The sequence below is a fragment of the Oncorhynchus keta genome, chromosome 24, assembly GCF_023373465.1.
Source record: "Oncorhynchus keta strain PuntledgeMale-10-30-2019 chromosome 24, Oket_V2, whole genome shotgun sequence".
Lineage (NCBI taxonomy): Eukaryota > Metazoa > Chordata > Actinopteri > Salmoniformes > Salmonidae > Oncorhynchus > Oncorhynchus keta.
In genome coordinates this window covers 17,378,562-17,392,816 of record NC_068444.1, presented here as the reverse complement: position 1 = coordinate 17,392,816, position 14,255 = coordinate 17,378,562, and the positions used below count along the sequence as shown (strand labels likewise).

The following is a 14,255-nucleotide window of genomic DNA, read 5'->3' as shown; positions in this document are numbered from 1 at the left end:
AACATGTGAACCAACCACATCTAGGGCCCAGAGGTTTTCCTTAACATGTGAACCAACCACATCTAGGGCCCAGAGGTTTTCCTTAACCCAGCCACATCTAGGGTCCAGAGGTTTTCCTTAACCCAGCCACAGTTAGGGTCCAGAGGTTTTCCTTAACATGTGAACCAAGCACATCTAGGGCCCAGAGGTTTTCCTTAACATGTGAACCAACCACATCTAGGGCCCAGAGGTTTTCCTTAACATGTGAACCAACCACACCTAGGGCCCAGAGGTTTTCCTTAACCCAGCCACATTTAGGGTCCAGAGGTTTTCCTTAACCCAGCCACAGTTAGGGTCCAGAGGGTTTCCTTAACATGTGAACCAACCACACCTAGGGCCCAGAGGTTTTCCTTAACCCAGCCACATTTAGGGTCCAGAGGTTTTCCTTAACCCAGCCACAGTTAGGGTCCAGAGGGTTTCCTTAACATGTGAACCAACCACATCTAGGGCCCAGAGGTTTTCCTTAACATGTGAACCAACCACATCTAGTGCCCAGAGGTTTTCCTTAACCCAGCCACATTTAGGGTCCAGAGGTACTCCTTAACATGTGAACCAACCACACCTTGGGCCCAGAGGTTTTCCTAAAGACGTGACCCAACCACACCTTGGGCCCAGAGGTTTTCCTAAAGATGTGACCCAACCACACCTTGGGCCCAGAGGTTTTCCTTAAGATGGGACCTGACCAGGAACCACCCTAGTCATAGCCCTAAAAGTATTACATTTAGAATTGTTCTACAAACACAATTAGTTGCTCTACATTAACAAACATTAACTCAGTATCGCAATGAAAAATATAATATGTACAGAGGGATCTGGTTGCAGAACAAGAGTTTTATTCACAAAAAGTGAACATATGAGTTTGCATTAAAGAACAATTATTTTGTAGTTTTACACATCATTTCATGCAATTCCACACAACATAATCATTTGGGTCTCCCTGGAGGTCAGGGCCCCTGGGCACGTACCCTGCATGCACGGTTAGTAATTCGGTCATGATGACTAGTTTAGATAGCTGGCTAGATTAACTAGACTAATTAACCAATACAACATGTTTAATTGACATGGGCTGACACCTCTGATTGGCAGATCTGAACACCAGTGCTTTTCACATCACCAGCTGATCCAATATGGAAGTACGGGTAGAGAGTCTCAGTGAATGTGTCTTTATGAGTGTAGATGAGTGTCATGTCTTTGGAGTCGTAGAAGGACACCTCCCCCTGGTCGTAGTCCAGCTGAACTCTGATCCTCTGGGGTTTCTTCTTCAGGAGGAGAGTCTCTCCCTTTCCATTACTATACTTACCACTATCCTGCCGTATAGCCCAGATTCCATACTTTGGTGATGCAAACAGCTCCCCCTTCCTGTCAACTGACTCTTTAGCCACGCCCATAATCCAGCAAGGACGGTCACCCAGCTCCACCTCCCAGCTGTGTTTACCTGAGCTGAACCCCTTAGAGCCCAGAATAGTTGAATACTTCATGAATCTCTCAGGGCTGTCAGGGAGCTGCTGCTCTGGGTCAGTTCGACTCACACTGGTCAGATCATCAGACAGAGAGAGACGGGAGGATGCAGTGTTGGGATCCAGAATCACAGGAGCTTCAGAACAAAGAGATATTCCACATTATACCATGTAGTCTCTTTCATATACACAAAGAATACTACTTAAAATAGACTACTTAATTAAATCTATCTTACATTATTCTAGATCATGTCCTCTCCTATCCAGTACTCACTGTGTTTGATGATCTCCTGCATCTTCTCCCAGACTCTGAACTTCAGGTTTCCCAGGTGTTTGGCCACGTCTATCAGCCCCCCTGACACCAGCTGTGGATCTGGCATTGTGCACTGGGCTCTGGAATAACATTCAGGAGTCAGAACGTCTGTGGGGTTGGGTTCACAACCACAGAGAAGAGAGAGACGAGAAGCAGATCACTTACCTTTCCTTCGTGGTTTTGAAGTCCTGGAAAGTAGAGTATGTAGTCATCAATATCATTAATATATCAATACATCTTTGAGTTAATTTATAATGCATGTCTGAGAGAGAGCAGTCCTTACCTGCAGGAATGAGATGTCTTCATCTTTCAGCTCCTCCTCTATGGCTTTGATTGTGTCTGAAAGTGATGATATCTCTCTGTTCATCTGCTCAATCTTCTCCTTCATCTTCTGACTCTTCTGCTTCTCTTCCTCTTTCAGAGCAGCTATCCTGGCCTCCTCTTCCTCTCGTAGAAACTGGTGAAGTTTCTCAAACTCCTCCTTAATCTGCTTCTCTGTGTGCTGAGCCTGGCTCTGGAGACAGTGAGAATACTACATCATTCTACAATTATTATCAGAATTAAATCCTACATGTAGGCTACAATTGAACAATACATGCTGTACTATTGTAACTTTACATAATTTATACGAACCTTAATGTGCACTGCAGTTTGATCACAGGTTTGTTTAACTTTATTAAAGACCTTCAGCTTCTCCTGTAAGGGCTTCAGGTCAGTCTGGAGTTCCTCCTGGAATGAGACAGAACCTCACTGAGGAGACAACCCCTGGACTCTCTTTATAGGAGAGAACGTGTCTTCACAGCAACTTAATGTTTTTATGTCATGAATCGTGTTCTGGAGGCAGCTCTACGGAGTGGTCACTAGCTGGCACAGCCACAACATCATAGAATCTGATTTTAAACCTAAACTCTAACCTTAACCACCCTGCTAACTATAATGCCTAACCTTAACCTCAAACGAAGACCAAAAAGCAAATGTTTCTTTTAATTCATTTTTAAAACATAGCCAATTTTGCCATTGCAGCTGGCTCATCTAGTGCCTCCAGGGAAATCACATTCAGTTCTGCCTCCAGGGAAAGGTTCATATTTCAGGAGAGAGGAACTAGAAGCCATTTTCTCACACGATGTCATGATCCCTGTCCTGGTATAGGATCTGAAAGTTAATTTCACTTTCACTTTTAAAAACGTCCTCTCTTAAAGGGACACGTTATTCAAAGCAAGTGAAGATGCATGTAAAGTTCACCGTCTTGATATTACCTTGTATTGGTTGGTTTAACAGCCTGATATTTCAGAACAATCTAAATAAAATCCCAGTGTTGTGTGTCAGACAGAAGTGAGTCCTGGAGAGTTATTAAAGTTACAGCACTGAGATGAACTTTAGTCATCATGTGACTCGGGGGTGCTCAGACAGTCAGGGGTCACTAATACGTTGCAGGTGTGGCATTCTGCATACTTTTTATTCAAATTAGATCATAGTATGGTGTTCAATTATGTAGCACGCTAGTATGGATATTTGGAAATGACCAATGTAAAGGCCTGTGCCCTACCCCAGTTGCTGTCTATCCCAATACTACAATGAAATTAGCCTTATGGAGCAGATTTGCTTATTTATTTCATTAATTTAATAATTTGGAGAGAAAGGCTCTGCAAGAGCGATGGACGGCAAGTGCACAGGAGAGAGAGAGTAAAAAGAGAGTCCTCTATCTGCAGACTGGATCCTATCTAAATCATCAAGGGATACACAGTGTCCCCAAACCAACAGAATGTTGGCTAACACCTCTTTATCTCATGTCTAGAGGGAGTTGAATTAGTAATGGATTATTTTACGATTGAGACGATGCAAGTATGCAGTGAAATTCTGCTTGAATATAGAAATTCAAAACCACCACATCAACTAGACATTTACTGATAGAATCATCTCACAGTAACATTTAGTCATATTAGACAGGACATAAAGTCATAAGATCAACTGTTCATTTTATTCATTGTATTGACCTGAACTTAATCACTTGAGCATTAATGAAATTCATTAAATGCTCTCGTCCAAAATTTGCGATGAGCATGTATTGACACACACACACACACACACGCACACATCCACACACATACACATACGCAAGCGCACGTGATGGACACGTGAATGGCATGCATCTTCTCATGCTCTTCCAGTCCCTAATTCCTATTTACACCAATGGAGGCTCCTCAGAGGAGGAAGGGGAGGACAATCCTCAGTGAATATATATATATATATATATATATATATATATATATATATATATTTAGTTGAAGTCATAATTATTAGATAAAACTATACTAAATATATTCACATCACCAAATACTTTGCTAAAACACACTGTAGGTCTACAGTAGCCTTAACAGAACCCTCTACTGTAGGACCATGGTGTCACCGGAGGACAGGTAGCTTCTGTCCTCCTCTGGGTACATTGACTTCAATACGAAACCTAAGAGGCTCACGGTTCTCACCCCTTTCCATGGACTTACACAGTAGCAACTTCCAGAGGATGTCCTCCAACCTTTCAGAGCTCTTGCAGCATGAACTGACACGTTGTCCACCCAATCAAAGGATCAGAATGAATCTAGTACTGAAAGCATAAGCTACAGCTAGCTAGCACTGCAGTGTATAAAATGTGGTGAGTAGTTACAGTTGAAGTTGGAAGTTTACATACACTTAGGTTGGAGTCATTAAAACTAGTTTTTCAACCACTCCACAAATGTCTTGTTAAAAAACTATAGTTTTGGTAAGTTGGTTAGGATATCTACTTTGTGCATGACACAAGTCATTTTTTCCAACAATTGTTTACAGACAGATTATTTCACTTATCATTCACTGTATCGCAATTCCAGTGGGTCTGAAGTTTACTAAGGTTTGGCTTTAGAAGCTTCTGATAGGCTAATTAACATCATTTTGAGTCAAATGGAGGTGTACCTGTGGATGTATTTCAAGGCCTACCTTCAAACTCAGTGCCTCTTTGCTTGACATCATGGGAAAATCAAAAGAAATCAGCCAAATCCTCAGAAAAAAAATTGTAGACCTCCACAAGTCTGGTTCATCCTTGGGAGCAATTTCCAAATGACTGAAGGTACCACGTTCATCTGTACAAACAATAGTACGCAAGTATAAACACCATGGGACCATGCAGCCGTCATACCGCTCAGGAAGGAGACACGTTCTGTCCCCTAGAGATGAATGTACTTTGGTACGAAAAGTGCAAAACAATCCCAGAACAACAGCAAAGGACCTTGTGAGATGCTGGAGAAAACGGGTACAAAAGTATCTTTATCCACAGTAAAACGAGTCCTATATCGACACAACCTGAATGGCCGCTCAGCAAGGAAGAAGCCACTGCTCCAAAACCGCCATAAAAAAGCCAGACTACGGTTTGCAACTGCACATGGGGACAAAGATATAACTTTATGGAGAAATGTCCTCTGATCTGATGAAACAAAAATAGAACTGTTTGGCCATAATGACCATCGTTATGTTTGGAGGAAAAAGAGTGAGGCTGGCAATCCGGAGAGCACCATCCCAACCGTGAAGCATGGGGGTGGCAGCATCATGTTGTGGGGGTGCTTTGCTGCAGGAGGGACTGGTGCACTTCACAAAATAGATGGAACATGAGGACGGACAATTATGTGGATATCTCAAGACATCAGTCAGGAAGTTAAAGCTTGGTCACAAATGGGTCTTCCAAATGGACAATGATCCCAAGCATACTTTCAAAGTTGTGGCAAAATGGCTTAAGATCATCAAAGTCAAGGTATTGGAGTGGCCATCACAAAGCCCTGACCTCAATCCTATAGAACAGTTGTGCGCAGAACTGTAAAAGTGTGTGAGAGCAAGGAGGCCTACAAACCTGACTCAGTTACACCAGCTCTGTCAGGAGGAATGGGCCAAAATTCACCCAACTTATTGTGGGAAGCTTGTGGAAGGCTACCTGAAACTTTTGACCCAAGTGAATCAATTTAAAGGCAATGCTACCAAATTCTAATTGACTGTATGTAAACTTCTGACCCACTAGGAATGTGATGAAAGAAATAAAAGCTGAAATAAATCATTCTCTCTACTATTATTCTGACATTTCACATTCTTAAAATAAAGTGGTGATCCTAACTGACCTAAGACAGGGAATTTTTACTAGAATTAAATGTCAGGAATTGTGAAAAACTGAGTTTAAATCTATTTGGCTAAGGGGCATGTAAACTTATGACTTCAACTGTAACTCAAAGAGATACAAAGAAAATAGTTGAGCATTTTTGAACAAATTAATTTCTTCCAAAATGAAGGAGAAGCAATAGAGAATTTGAGAGACTGTCATTTTTGTTTTACTTACCTAGCTTGCAAATGCAGCTAGCTAGTTTAGCCTACTGAAACACCCTGCTCAAACAGAGGGATGCAAGCTGGCCATGGCTATCCAACACAACACTGGAACTCTTCCAAGTCAGGGTAAGCTTTTGGTTTACCTGATTATTTGCCACAGGGGGACACCGGTGTAACTGCTAACTGACTATATACTGTGAAGTTACAGCTTGATTTTAGCAGGTTTTCTCATGTTAGTTCTATTAGCTATGTTGACTATGAAATTACTTTAGCTAATATGGTGACAAGGATGTAGGCTGTGTGTAGCAGTTATGATATGGTTTGGCTATTCGCATACAGCTGATGTGTTGCGCATTGAAGTCCACAAACGAAGGAAAAAGGTGAAAGGTGGAGAGTTCATAGATGTGAGAAGGAATACAACGTGGCTGATATGAATGTGAACTGTGTTTACGTCTGACCAGGAACAAAACGGGAATAAACATACCTGAATTTATCCAATAGAAACTCTCATTTGCAACTGTTGGACTAATGATTACACACTCGATAAGCTAGATGAAGGGAAGAGTATACAAGGCGGTATTACATGTGTCACTGTCTGTCACTTCATCTTTTTCCCTCAGCCTGTGTGCACCTACTTTGTAAATTTTCAATCATTACCAGGCAACTTCCACATGCCTGCCCCAGAACAAGCTCCTCTCCCGGGCATGATCTCCACCACTGCGGCCTCCCGCTTCTAAAAACCTGGCTCCAAAAAGCCTTCTTTTCTCTTTCTTTCTCCCTCTTTCTCATTCTCTCTTCAAAATCCGAAAGTCCTACTATACAGTGAAGGTTTTCTACAATCAGTGTGTAGCCTCTTGTAGGATGAGAAAGAACTGTTCCAACATAAAATGGGACTAGAAATAAGTCCTCAGTTGGTGAGCAAAGAAGATTATTGGATTTAAATGTGCTGCAGTCTCATATTTCTTCTCCTGTTGGTGTTTTCTGAAAGGCTTGATTATCTTCTCTTTTTCTGTCCTTGCAAAGGGAACTATCCTCCTCTCTCTTCTCTTTGTGGAGTTGTTCTGTTCTGCACTTGTTGGCTCACGTCTCTCTCTGTCCTGCTCTACTCTGCTTGTCTGATGATGGGGGGAATGGGGAAAGAGCAGAATGAAAAAGAGTCTCTCTCTCTCCTACACACACAGCAGTCATCCATCACTAGGATCTACTAATAGCAGACCCCTGACTCCACCCCTCCCCTTCCTCTCCTCCCTCCCTCCTCACACAACACCTCCCAACACCTTCAGAACCCTTACATTTATGACATCATCAAACAAGGACTTGGACATTGGTGGACTGTTGAAGTCCTTAGTGGTGGCTAGGTTAGTCTCCAACCTCTCTCCACACAATGACATGAACACTTCCGGTTTAAATACAGCACCGGCTTGGCTCAATTTAGCCTGACTCTGCACAGCTCACTGTGTCTAACCCTCCACTTCATCTCTTCCTGCGCTGTGGTGAAACCATCCCAACACCAACACTGCAACATAACCTGAATGTCCCTGACACCCTAATCTCTGTCTGACAGAGAGAGGGGGGAGAAAATGAAAGAGAGAGAGATGGAGGGAGTTGAGAGAGGGGTACTGTGCAAAAGAAGAGAGTGTGTGCTCTGTCCTTCCCAGTCCTAGCCAGTCAGACACCACACATCATAGAGAGAGAGACTCCATCTGGACCAGCTAAAGTGTCAGTGGGGTCCTGATTACAGGGTAGAGGGTGGTGTTGAGGGAGAAATGAGGGTGTCTCTCTCGGTCCTCTCTTCTCCCTCCACTCTCAGAGAGCTGTGAATGGAATGCACACAGGTCATTCATTGAGAATGGTGGCTTTTTGAACAGCTAACTTGTAAAAATCTAAACTTATAGTCGAATAGTAAACCACTTCACATTATAAATCAACATTAATTAGTTTATATTTTTACTACATTACATAGAAAATATGATTTTGCTGCCTTTCTGTCACTGGTGTTAACTATATTATAGATGACAATTCAGGCTTACTATAATGTAATTTTAGTGTTTAATTTGCATATATAATCAAAGACCGAAAAGGTTCATGATAATACTAATAAATTGTTTGGATTAGTAATGAGTAAAGTTCAATTCATACTGTTGTTTTTTTGTTGTAACATTAGAAATAATTGAGGTTGAGTCATCAAAATTGAATGATCATATCCTTAATATGTTTACTAATGAATGTAGCAACAGTTAGGTAGATACAAAAAAACATACTCAATTAAATTGAGCAACTGATGCCTGAACACCAATGCTATAATGTAACACCAGTGACACAATGTAACACCAGTGACACAATGTAACACCAGTGACACAATGTAACACCAGTGACACAATGTAACACCAGTGACACAATGTAACACCAGTGACACAATGTAACACCAGTGACACAATGTAACACCAGTGACACAATGTAACACCAGTGACACAATGTAACACCAGTGACATAATGTAACACCAGTGACACAATGTAACACCAGTGACATAATGTAACACCAGTGACACAATGTAACACCAGTGACACAATGTAACACCAGTGACATAATGTAACACCAGTGACACAATGTAACACCAGTGACACAATGTAACACCAGTGACACAATGTAACACCAGTGACACAATGTAACACCAGTGACACAATGTAACACCAGTGACATAATGTAACACCAGTGACGCAATGTAACACCAGTGACGCAATGTAACACCAGTGACGCAATGTAACACCAGTGACACAATGTAACACCAGTGACACAATGTAACACCAGTGACACAATGTAACACCAGTGACACAATGTAACACCAGTGACGCAATGTGAAACCAATGACAAACATAAGATTATTTCAAACAAATTTGATCAATTTATTAGTAATATTTTTTTATTACAAATTATTTCAGATTTCATAAAATGGGTTGATTTAACAATTAAATGAGGGTTATTGGTCAAAGCTTAAGACTAAAATATGAAGCCCAGTCTTTCATAACACAACTTTGTCATACAAACATATTAAACATGTCCACTAGAACATTAGAAACACTAACATTGAACATAAACTGAAACTGTTTTCCTAATCACACTGATACCAACATTTTGTTTGCAGTAAAACATGTTCATGGAATATTTCCTGTATTTTCTTCACTTTAACTTCAGATGTGTTTGTCTTTGCCATGTTATTGTGTCGCGTCCATCTTTTATCATCTCTGAGACAATCTCCATTGCTTTCTAGTTACTGACGGCTTCTTCACTCATAGCCAGTTCAGATTTATATGTTTTTTGGGGTATATATTGTGAAACTGTTAGATATTACTTGTTGGATATTACTGCACAGTCGGAGCTAGAAACACAAGCATTTCGCTACACCCGCAATAACATCTGCTAAACACGTGTATGTGACCAATACATTTGATTTGACATCTGTCACTTCACACAGTCAGGTGCTCCTTCAAATACTTCCAGGTACAGTGGCAAATTTGAACTGATCTTTTGTTCACTGGTAGCGGCTCTGATTTCAGACAAACAATCAATCCCCTTACCAGTTGATATCATCACTTGGCCAGTAGAACTTGTTGACACCATTCCTGTGCATGCACTTTACTTTGACATGTTCTTCCTCCTCCAGTATAATGTCAGGGTTGTTCGTCATAGTTCACGATACACCACACGATGACATCTGGCCGAAGCGGAGCTGAGGAATCCAGGTCGATGACATCTAGACGAAGTGGAGCTGAGATATCCAGGTCGATGACATCTGGACGAAGTGGAGCTGAGGAATCCAGGTTCGATGACATCTAGACGAAGTGGAGCTGAGATATCCAGGTCGATGACATCTGGACGAAGTGGAGCTGAGGTATCCAGGTCGATGACATCTGGACGAAGTGGAGCTGAGGTATCCAGGTCGATGACATCTGGACAAAGTGGAGCTGAGATATCCAGGTCGATGACATCTGGACAAAGTGGAGCTGAGGTATCCAGGTCGATGACATCTGGACAAAGTGGAGCTGAGGTATCCAGGTCGATGACATCTGGACAAAGTGGAGCTGAGATATCCAGGTCGATGACATCTGGACGAAGTGGAGCTGAGATATCCAGGTCGATGACATCTGGACGAAGTGGAGCTGAGGTATACAGGTCGATGACATCTGGACAAAGTGGAGCTGAGGTATCCAGGTAGATGACATCTAGACGAAGTGGAGCTGAGGTATCCAGGTCGATGACATCTGGACGAAGTGGAGCTGAGGTATACAGGTCGATGACATCTGGACAAAGTGGAGCTGAGGTATCCAGGTCGATGACATCTGGACAAAGTGGAGCTGAGGTATCCAGGTCGATGACATCTGGACGAAGTGGAGCTGAGGTATCCAGGTCGATGACATCTGGACGAAGTGGAGCTGAGGTATACAGGTCGATGACATCTGGACAAAGTGGAGCTGAGGTATCCAGGTCGATGACATCTGGACGAAGTGGAGCTGAGGTATACAGGTGGATGACATCTGGACAAAGTGGAGCTGAGGTATACAGGTGGATGACATCTGGACGAAGTGGAGCTGAGATATCCAGGTCGATGACATCTGGACGAAGTGGAGCTGAGGTATACAGGTCGATGACATCTGGACAAAGTGGAGCTGAGGTATCCAGGTCGATGACATCTGGACGAAGTGGAGCTGAGGTATACAGGTCGATGACATCTGGACAAAGTGGAGCTGAGGTATACAGGTGGATGACATCTGGACGAAGTGGAGCTGAGATATCCAGGTCGATGACATCTGGACGAAGTGGAGCTGAGGTATACAGGTCGATGACATCTGGACAAAGTGGAGCTGAGGTATCCAGGTCGATGACATCTGGACGAAGTGGAGCTGAGGAATCCAGGTTCGATGACATCTAGACGAAGTGGAGCTGAGATATCCAGGTCGATGACATCTGGACGAAGTGGAGCTGAGGTATCCAGGTCGATGACATCTGGAGTGGAGCTGAAGTGGATCTGAGGTATCCAGGTCGATGACATCTGGACGAAGTGGAGCTGAGATATCCAGGTCGATGACATCTGGACAAAGTGGAGCTGAGGTATCCAGGTCGATGACATCTGGACAAAGTGGAGCTGAGATATCCATCTGGGTCGAGATATCCAGACATCTGGACAAAGTGGAGCTGAGATATCCAGGTCGATGACATCTGGACGAAGTGGAGCTGAGATATCCAGGTCGATGACATCAGGGAGCTGAGATATCCAGTGGAGCTGAGGTATCCAGACATCAGGACAAAGTCTGATGACATCTGGACAAAGTGGAGCTGAGATATCCAGGTCGATGACATTTGGACGAAGTGGAGCTGAGATATCCAGGTCGATGACATCAGGACGAAGTGGAGCTGAGGTATCCAGGTCGATGACCCCCCCACACAATTTCCTGCAATTCTACACATTTTGCAATGACTGATGCCATGTTAATATGATATCTGAGTGAAAGTGACTACAAAATCAATGGGCCCCCCTGGAGGTCAGGGCCCCTGGGGACGTAACTTGCGTTCACAGTCAGTAATTCAGCCATGTTTTCAACAAGTTTAGATAACTGGCTAGATTAACTAGACTAATTCACCAATCAAAACATTTTTAACTGACATGGGCGGATTGAGTGAACGTCAGTGAGTGACATATAACAAGTGGAGAACTACAGGAAGTAATTAAATGTCACCTTGCTACTATTCTAACTCTAAACACTAAGTTGAGACCCTCACTGAGTGTTTCATTAGAAAACATGTCAGAGGTCTGGACCTACTGTAGGTGTCCTCGTCTGTAGTTACGACCCTGCCCATATTAGTTTATCACTGACTAGATGGTGAGCCTGGGGAGGGAATTTGTGGAAAAATGCTGCAAGTTGCTGATGAGGCACATTTAGAAGAAAAATATGACTATAGTTGACTCATGTTTCTTTCTCTCATACGCGCGCACACACACCTCATTGGGATGACATCACTGTCAGAGACACCTCTGATTTGGAGATCTGTACTCCAGTGCTTTTGGCATCACCAGCTGATCCAAAAGTGAAGTACGGGTAGAGTCTCAGTGAATGTGTCTTTATGAGTGTAGATGAGTGTCATGTCTTTGGAGTCGTAGAAGGACACCTCCCCCTGGTCGTAGTCCAGCTGAACTCTGATCCTCTGGGGTTTCTTCTTCAGGAGGAGGGTCTCTCCCTTTCCATTACTATACTTACCACTATCCTGCCGTATAGCCCAGATTCCATACTTTGGTGATGTAAACAGCTCCCCCTTCCTGTCAGTTGACTCTTTAGGCACGCCCAGGGTCCAGTCAGGATGGTCCCCCACCTCCACCTCCCAGCTGCGTTTACCTGAGCTGAACCCCTTAGAGCCCAGAACATTAGCATACTTCATGAATCTCTCTGGGTTGTCAGGGAGCTGCTGCTCTGGGTCATTACAACTCACACTGGTCAGATCATCAGACAGACAGAGCCAGGAGGATGCAGTGTTGGGGTCCAGAATCACAGGAGCTTCAGAACAAAGAGATATTCCACATTATACCATGTAGTCTCTTTTCATATATACTAACAATACTACTTCAAATAGATTTAATTAAGTAGTCTATCTTACATTAATCTAGATCATGTCCTCTCCTATCCAGTACTCACTGTGTTTGATGATCTCCTGCATCTTCTCCCAGACTCTGAACTTCAGGTTTCCCAGGTGTTTGGCCACGTCTATCAGCCCCCCTGACACCAGCTGTGGATCTGGCATTGTGCACTGGGCTCTGTAATAACATTCAGGAGTCAGAACGTCTGTGGGGTTGGGTTCACAACCACAGAGAAGAGAGAGACGAGAAGCAGATCACTTACCTTTCCTTCATGGTCTTGAAGTTCTGGAAAGTAGAGTATATATTCATTAATATCATTGATTCATCAATACATCTTTGAGTTCATTTATAATGCATGTCTGAGAGAGAGCAGTCCTTGTGATCCTGAACAGCCTCATCTAAAGGGATGCAGTCATGATCTTTATGTTTCCTTGAGACCTGACACACCAAACAGATGGGCTCTTTATCCTCCAGACAGAACAGCCTGAGTTTCTCACTGTGTTGACTGCAGAGCACCTTGGACCCTGTGGTTGGATCTGTCGGTCTCCTTTCCCGTAAGGCCTCACACAGGTTCTTTAGAGAAAGGTTTGTAGGAGGATGATCCTTAGACGATCGTCTCCTGCAAACTGGACATTCCCGAGATTCCTCGTCTTTCCAGCATTCCTTTAGACAGGCTTGGCAGAAGCTGTGGCTGCATGACAACATGACAGGATCCTTAAAGATGTCAAGGCACACCAGAAGCCATTTTCTCACACGATGTCACTCCCTGACCTGGTATGATATCCGAAAATTAATTTAACTTTTTAAAACTTCCTCTATTAAAGGGGCACATTTTTTAAATGTAAACCTTAAGGCTAGGAGTCCCGCTAGCGGGACATCTTTCGGTGAAACTGGATGGCGCGCAGTTCAAATAAAGAATCATAAAGATTACGGATATTAAACATTTAGGTACGTATAAGTGTCTTATATCGGCTGAAAGCTTAAATTCTCGTTAATCTCACTGCACTGTCCGATATCAAAATATTTTTCCACCGGCACAGGTTTAATAAATTCACATAACGATTAAATATTCACTTACTTTTTGAAAATCTTCCTCGGATTTATCATCCAAAGGGTCCCAGCTATAACACGTAGTGTTGATTTGTTAGATAAAAGCCTTCTTTATATCCCAAAACAGTCTGTTTAGTTGGCACCATTGATTTGAGTAATCCACTCGTTCAACATGCAGAGAAAGGAATCCAATAATCTACCCCTAAACTTTGTTTCAACAAGTCAAAATACATTTCTATTTACTCCTCAGATACCCTTAAAATGTAATCAAACTATAATATTTATTTTTGGAAAGAAGTATGTTCAATTGGAAACCGATTTTAGCAGGTGCGCAATGTCTGTTTTTGAAGTCACAAGTCTGAAACCTTGAACATAGACTGCCGACACCCTGTGGAAGCCAAACTAATTGCATCCAGGGAGCTAATGTTCAAC

The 14,255-nt window shown here is 42.8% G+C and overlaps 2 protein-coding genes across 2 annotated transcripts; both read right to left on the bottom strand.

Annotated features, from left to right (window-relative positions):
* Positions 1-850: 850 nt before the first annotated feature.
* Positions 851-9,978, bottom strand: LOC118379830 (nuclear factor 7, brain-like). The gene is made up of 6 exons (XM_052477905.1): positions 9,846-9,978; positions 2,443-2,555; positions 2,093-2,323; positions 1,975-1,997; positions 1,771-1,889; positions 851-1,633 (listed from the first exon to the last, which is right to left on the bottom strand). Exons 1-6 carry the CDS (start codon positions 9,976-9,978, stop codon positions 1,092-1,094), a joined length of 1,161 nt encoding a protein of 386 aa, XP_052333865.1. The 3' UTR covers positions 851-1,091.
* A 2,233-nt stretch (positions 9,979-12,211) lies between these two features.
* Positions 12,212-13,139, bottom strand: LOC118379831 (zinc-binding protein A33-like). Its single transcript, XM_052477895.1, has 3 exons — positions 13,036-13,139; positions 12,832-12,950; positions 12,212-12,693 (listed from the first exon to the last, which is right to left on the bottom strand). The coding sequence occupies exons 1-3, from the start codon at positions 13,089-13,091 to the stop codon at positions 12,212-12,214; spliced, it is 657 nt and encodes a 218-aa protein (XP_052333855.1). The 5' UTR covers positions 13,092-13,139.
* Between the last annotated feature and the right edge of the window lie 1,116 nt (positions 13,140-14,255).

Coding starts and splice junctions, on each gene's coding strand:
- LOC118379830 (XM_052477905.1), bottom strand. CDS start 9,978: ATGTCATCGAACCTGGATTCCTCAGCTCCACTTCGTCCAGATGTCATC. Junction 2,324..2,442: donor AAACTGCAGTGCACATTAAG/GTTCGTATAAAT, acceptor CACTGTCTCCAG/AGCCAGGCTCAGCACACAGA. Junction 1,998..2,092: donor AAGACATCTCATTCCTGCAG/GTAAGGACTGCT, acceptor TCTACTTTCCAG/GACTTCAAAACCACGAAGGA.
- LOC118379831 (XM_052477895.1), bottom strand. CDS start 13,091: ATGATATTAATGAATATATACTCTACTTTCCAGAACTTCAAGACCATG. Junction 12,951..13,035: donor TTCAAGACCATGAAGGAAAG/GTAAGTGATCTG, acceptor ATGTTATTACAG/AGCCCAGTGCACAATGCCAG. Junction 12,694..12,831: donor GCAGGAGATCATCAAACACA/GTGAGTACTGGA, acceptor TTTGTTCTGAAG/CTCCTGTGATTCTGGACCCC.